The following is a 6,401-nucleotide window of genomic DNA, read 5'->3' as shown; positions in this document are numbered from 1 at the left end:
GTTTAGAGTTGCTTATGGCTAAATTAGGGTTAGAGTGCGGGTTTTTGATGTCTTTGATGTTTTTCTCTTTCTTACTGTTTATTCATTGTCACATGCTGTTTTTATTTTGTTTTTTAATTATGTAAAGCACCTTGAAATGCCTTGCTGCTGAAATGTGCTATACAAATAAAATTTGATTGATTTTGATTGATTGACTTCTGCTCTTTAATCAAAGCTGGCCAGTGACTGAAGCCTTTATGAATGAGTTTAATGTTGTGGACCTCTGGACATTTTTCTCTAACCACCTTCAGCAGCATCTTTACCAGCATCTTCACAAGGTCTTTTGCTTTGTTGCACATTTTACACCAAAACACATTCATCTTGGGAACAGAGAACTTGCTCCTTCTTGAGCAGTATGATGGCAGGACATTCCTGTGGTTTTTATACTTGTGTGAAATTGTTTAACAAGATATATGTGGCACCATCAGTCTGGAAATTGTACCTAAGGACGAATCAGAGTTGTGGAGGTCAATAATTCTTTTCCTGATATCTTGGATGATTTCTTTTGATATTTCCCATGATGTCACACAAAGAAGCAGTGTGTTTGAGGTCTGCCTTAAAATGCATCCACAAGTGTGCCTCCAATTAACTCAAATGTTGTCAACTAACCAATGAAAATTGTACAAAGCCATTACATCACCATCTAGTCTCCCAAATTGTTTAAAGTCATAGTAATATTATTTTATGCAAACTTGTCATTTTGAAGAAAGTAATAAAAAATGAGGCATTTAACAAATAGAAATAATTTTGAGAATTCTAACTGACCTAAAACAGGAAAGGTTTATTCTTAATGCCAGACAGAGAGAAAAAAAGTTTTTTTTATACTGTTAATGGGAACATCTGGTTTCAACTGTAAATAATCAAAGTATTTTCACAACTTAAAGTAATTACCGTTTAGTGACCTGGTCACCTGGTGCCCTGCTGATGAGCAATTTCATAAAAATGTAGACATTCTACCTGCTACACAATACCTACACAATTACTTTACCTGTTGGACCGACACCTGCAGGTCCCCAGCACCTCCTTTGTCCTCCCTCAACTCCTCACGAGGATGTTTGGGAATAGCTTTAAGCACGGTACCTTCGTATCGTTCTTTGCTGATTTCGTACATGGAGTCAAGGATTCTCATCTTGAAGCCGAACGGCGTCCACTGCAGAGTCAGGAAGACAGTGGTTTTACAGACCCACACTGATCCACCAACCAATACAAATCCAAACCCCAGAACAAACTAAACCTGACTTAAACTTTACTCAAACCTCAGATTAAACCTCACTTCTTGCAAACCTAAACCAGGAGATCAGTTTCACCTGATGCCTGATCTTCACCTTGTCTTTGGCAGCTGCCAGCGTTGCAGCCACGTCCTCCTTCTTCTTTCTCTCTGCCTCTCTCTCACACTCCTCCTCCTCCTGTTGCTTCTTCTCTTCTTCCTCTTGTTTCCTCCTCTCCTCCTCCTCTTTGTTTTGTCTCTGTTCCTCCTCCTCACGTTTCTTCTGCTCACACAGGATTTTGTCACCATCCTTCTTTATCTTCCTCAGCCTGATGGCCCTCTTGTTGGATTTCACCTGCAGAAACAATCATCTTTTTGTTGCTCTGTCTGTCTGGTCTGGGTCAGGTTCAGCTTTAATATACTTACCATAGTGGCTGTGAACTCCACCTGTTTGCCAACATCATCAGCCACAAACTCTGTATCACTGAAGTTCTCAGCAATATCAAAAGGAATCTTGCCATGCTGGTCAGACTGGATGATACCTTCCTCAGCGCCTAGTGAGGTGATGACACCCTGAAGGACAGAAGACAAAACCTGAGAGACCAAACAACCAACAAACAAACTTCAGCATCCTGTTCATGTTTGTTTTGAGGAATCCTCAGAGGAATCCTTAGACTTGGACGCAGTTTCAAACCGTTTATATGAAAACTCTACGGGTTGAGTTCAGCAATAGACATTTTATAAAAAACTCATTTTTTGTGTTTTCAAGTAACTAACAGCTGTTTAAGACCTAAACTGATTGGTCAGATGAGAACATCAGGAATAAAAACAAAACAGAACATTCCTGCCCTCAGACTATCAGCAGGGGGAACCGATCCAGTCTCAGACTCTGAAGCAGCATTTCAGGTGTGTGGCTGTACCAGTTCTCGGGTCTCCTTGGTGTAGGTGAAGGTGAAGGGGATTTTGGGTCTGATGTTGGCCGCCCTGCGCCTGTTGGTCATCGAGTTAACCAGCAGGTTGATTAGCACATGGTCGTTCTTCAGCAGCGTCACGCCACAATCCCGGTGGTCAAACGTCACGTTAGTCTTTAGAGGGCCAATATTTGCATTGATCTGACCCGGATAACCAGGAATACCATCCTAGAGGAAAAAAAAAGGAGGACTTCCAGGTTTGAAACTGTCACAGCACATTAAGAACTGTGCTTCTGAGGGTCCAACATGCTGATCAGACTAACACCTGGATCAGACTAACACCTGGATAAGACTGATGGTTAACACCTGGACTGGACACTTGTTGAGAGCTCCAGTTGTAACTTACTGTTGGTGATGGTCAGTAATATTTAAACAGTCCACCTCAAGTTTTAAAGGCAATATCTGACATTATGAATCAAATGTTTATTACAGTTGTTCTGACTCATCAGCAGTACTAGTTTTAGTTGTTCATTGGGTCCTCACCTAAAAGGATGACCAGAACCAGTGGACTCACCTTGGGCTCGATGATGGGCTGGCTGACAATGCCCTCATACAGCTCCATGTCCAGCGCCATGTTGGGTCCCACTTCAGTTATGGGTTTGGCCTTCTTCTTTGGTATGTGACATGAATTCTCCTCGCTGTTGATGTTTTTGCTCGCCGGCTCGTCATTGGAGGAACTGCAGAGCGTCAGGAGGAGGGGCTCCTTCACCCGCTTGATCCTGATGGCGTGTTTCCCTGCCTTCAGCTGTTGATCAACCAAACAAAAAACATTTTCAGAACATTCAGTTTGACATGTAGAAATGAGCTCTGAGACTTCTGAGATGGTGTCCTCACCGTGATCATGGTGAACTCCACCTCCTCGTTGATGTCCTCCTCTGTAAAATCGATGTCACTGAAGTTCTCTCTGGTTTCAAATGGAAGCTCTCCATGTTTTTCTGACTTGATGATGCCTTCACTTTCCTTTAGGCTGGTAATGACGCCCTGCAGCCATCAGAACAAAAATAAAGACTGAATCTAAGCAAAGAAACTGGTGTTATTATATGACAGGTAAAGTAGGCAGAGTTGTCCCACCTTCTCTCGGGTCTCGTTGGTGGAGCTAAAGGTGGAAGGAATCTTGGGTTTGATGTTGGTGGCTCTCCGTTTCTCAGACACAATGTCAGTCAAGAGGTTGATGAGGACCTGATCGTTCTTCAGCAAAGTCACTGTGCTGTCCTTCCTGTCAAACGGCAGGTTGGTCCACACCTGTCCGATGGTAACGTACACCTGACCAGGGTACTGACGCTCGCCAGGCTAAACAGAAGTCAGGGCCAGTTAAAGTCTAACTCTGAGATTCATTCAAACCAAACTGGACACTTGACCCAACTCACCTGAGGCTCCAAAATGGGCTGACTGACTACAGCTTCAAAGATCTCTGGGTCCACATTCTCAGTTCCACCTGGAGCCACTTTGACGTCTGTAGCTACAGAACGGTTCTGTTCAAATCAAGAGCCAGAGTCTTTAACAAGGCTTTAACAGAATCAGAGAACCAGAGAAAGTTTAATGATGTTCTGACAGAAACAGACAGTTATCACTTACCTTCTCTTTGCAGGCGGTGAAGTGGACTCGGACTCCAGGCCTCATGGCTTTGGGGTTTCCAAAGAAGACATCAAAGCTGAAGGTGAACTTCTCAAGGTCTTCCCTCTCAATGTAGCCAAACGTGGGCTGCAGAGCAGAAGCAGAAGATTACTGGCAAGATCCAAAGACCTTTTAGATCATCAAATTGACAACTGTTCTCAGTAACCCTCCTGCCTCCCAGAGACTCATGGTAACATCTCAGTCCTCACCCCAATGAAGGAGACAATCCCCGTGGATCTGCCAGGAGGAGGCCTGAGGACACAAAGAGACCTCCATTAGAAATCAAACATTCAGTCAAAACATTTGTGTATGAAACAGCTGGATCAGACTAACACCTAGACAAAACTAACATCTGAGTCAGACTAAAATCAGACTCAGACAAACACCTTTTCCTCAAGGTCATTTTATACTCCATGAGAAAACCCATTGCAAATCTCCAGGAAGCCACTCCCCCCACAGCGTCGCCATTGTGGGACGCCAACGGAACTGACCGCATGACATGGAAATCTGTGTGATTCCTGTTGTTACAACACAATAACAATCACAGAAATGGAAGTTTTTCAGTTTATGGAGGAGAACAACACTGTATTTTAGGATGTCGGCCATTGTTTTGACGATCGTTGAGTCCTGCCTCAGCTGTGCATCTACACCTCAAGGATAAGGGACACTCTTTTGAGGACCAAAATGTTCAGTTTTTGGACAGAGAAGACAGGTGGTTTGAGATGGGGGTGGAGGTGGGGTGAAGGAAGCCCAAAACATCTCTTGTGAGCCAGGCAAAAAATGACCCTAACAACTCTCCTGTGAGAGGGGAGTGAGATTAATCTACATGTGACTCTAGCTGCATGAATGAAGCATCTCATGCAGTTTGAAGCTTGCCACTCCACACTCTCCAATTCCGAATCGAGAAAGCTCTTTGGATATAAAGGAAAACATCTTCAGCTACAGATAGAAGTCCAGTTGCTTTGTTTTGTTTTATTTGGATTGCACATTTTGCACTTAAAGAACAGTGAATTGCCTTAAAAATGAACTTCACTGATACATTTCTGTTGAACTTTCCTTTAAAATTGCAAAAAAATTATTCAACTGTAGGTTACCAGATAAAATAGTATATGCAAATAAATAACACCATTAATACGGTGCACTTCCAAGATATTGTAGAGTTTATGAAAATGTTTCCAATCAACATTTGTTTTTTATTTTGTTGAAGTGATGAAAAACGTCTCCTTTCCTGTAATCTAATCTGGTTATAATATATTTCCTTGTTGGTTCTCAGTCAGTTTTTTTCGACAAAACGTTCACCCAAATCACACGCATCGCTCAGTCATGGATTGTTTGTTTTAAACTTTTATGTTACTTTAAGTTATTTCTGCTTCCAGTGGTTCTCTCGGTGTCTGTCTGCCCACACACTGCAGGTCTTAATGCTAAAATCTGATTTTTTGGTGTGTCTGTTCACATTACATTTTTAAATGCGACCTCCATCAGACTCCAGTGTGAACTTAGCCTAACATCTGAATTAGTCTAACAACTGGATCTAACTAACAGGGTTCTCAGAAACACTACGAAGAACTCACCTTTCAAATGAGCGTTTTCCCAGAAGACCCAGAGCTTTGGCTGTCTTCTTGACCTCTGATTTAGGTTTTGAGGGCATCGCAGGTGTGAGGGCAGGAGCGGTGGCCGAAGCTGAGAACGGACCGTTGGTGACTGCAGTTGCTTCAGGTTCTTTTTTAATCTCAGCAGGAGTTAAGTCCGAAGGCGGAGCAGAAATAAGAGCTTTGATCTGATGAACAGAAAAACAAAATGAATCAAAAGCTTCTGAGGAACAGTCTACAAAAACTCTGCATCATCTCTGATGATCCCAGATCATCTCCGTACAGACCCATTCAGGCTGATCTGGAGGCGGGTTTGGCATCGGTTCCTCCACAATGGGCTGAAAACAAACAGAGAACGCAATCAACTATCAAGAATTCAACTCATCATCGAGTCCAGCAGCTACAACCTCACTAAAACAAATGATCTTATTTACAATTTCTCATCACATAAATAAGATATTTAAACGAAGTGCATTCTGTTGAAATAAAACTTGTTGCTATTTTTTTTTGTTTAAATTTGTCAATATTCATAAAAATTTTAATTATTTCCCCATTTAATTATTGAACTTCTACTTATTCACCACAATAAGACATTTCAGGTGAAAAATGCACTGTCAAAAAACATCAAATTTAGAATATGCTGGAGTAGATTCTCAGTCATCCAGGCCATGGTAAATTCAAAAAAGGTTAAAAAACAAAAACAGCTGAATATCTATTCTGTAGTTGAAGACATTTTGCTTCTCATCCGAGGAGCTTTCTCAATTCAGAAATAGAGAGTGTGGAGTTCAGCTTTTAAAGCTGAGATGTGACGTAAACTGGATTGCTTGCAAATTGTTCTCACTCTCCTAACAATAGAGGCTCGTTAGAATCCTTGTTTGTCTGACTCACTGATGGGCCACTCTGGTCACATGTGTGCAGGTGCTGATTGGAGTGAAACTGACTGGGGATCAGGCCTAAAGCTCCATTATATGTTTTTGAAAG

The 6,401-nt window shown here is 42.0% G+C and overlaps 1 protein-coding gene across 4 annotated transcripts in view; it reads right to left on the bottom strand.

Annotated features, from left to right (window-relative positions):
* si:dkeyp-121d4.3 overlaps nucleotides 1-6,401 on the bottom strand; it is a 32,508-nt gene that overhangs the window by 24,323 nt on the left and 1,784 nt on the right. For 3 of the 4 annotated variants that reach the window (XM_017434444.3, XM_017434445.3, XM_017434441.3), the window contains exons 2-13: nucleotides 5,708-5,758; nucleotides 5,403-5,608; nucleotides 4,041-4,083; nucleotides 3,793-3,918; nucleotides 3,585-3,689; nucleotides 3,289-3,507; nucleotides 3,052-3,198; nucleotides 2,732-2,962; nucleotides 2,167-2,385; nucleotides 1,673-1,819; nucleotides 1,347-1,601; nucleotides 1,028-1,189 (exon numbers count right to left, since the gene is read on the bottom strand). In XM_017434444.3, the coding sequence (XP_017289933.1) occupies nucleotides 1,028-1,189; nucleotides 1,347-1,601; nucleotides 1,673-1,819; nucleotides 2,167-2,385; nucleotides 2,732-2,962; nucleotides 3,052-3,198; nucleotides 3,289-3,507; nucleotides 3,585-3,689; nucleotides 3,793-3,918; nucleotides 4,041-4,083; nucleotides 5,403-5,608; nucleotides 5,708-5,758 (1,911 nt within the window). The remainder of the gene's footprint in view (nucleotides 1-1,027; nucleotides 1,190-1,346; nucleotides 1,602-1,672; nucleotides 1,820-2,166; nucleotides 2,386-2,731; nucleotides 2,963-3,051; nucleotides 3,199-3,288; nucleotides 3,508-3,584; nucleotides 3,690-3,792; nucleotides 3,919-4,040; nucleotides 4,084-5,402; nucleotides 5,609-5,707; nucleotides 5,759-6,401) is intronic. The other variant, XM_017434442.3, reaches the window with a different exon arrangement.

The sequence above is a fragment of the Kryptolebias marmoratus genome, linkage group LG22 (assembly GCF_001649575.2).
Source record: "Kryptolebias marmoratus isolate JLee-2015 linkage group LG22, ASM164957v2, whole genome shotgun sequence".
Lineage (NCBI taxonomy): Eukaryota > Metazoa > Chordata > Actinopteri > Cyprinodontiformes > Rivulidae > Kryptolebias > Kryptolebias marmoratus.
The sequence above is the reverse complement of the archived record's forward strand: the minus strand, read 5'-3'. Positions and strand labels throughout refer to the sequence as shown.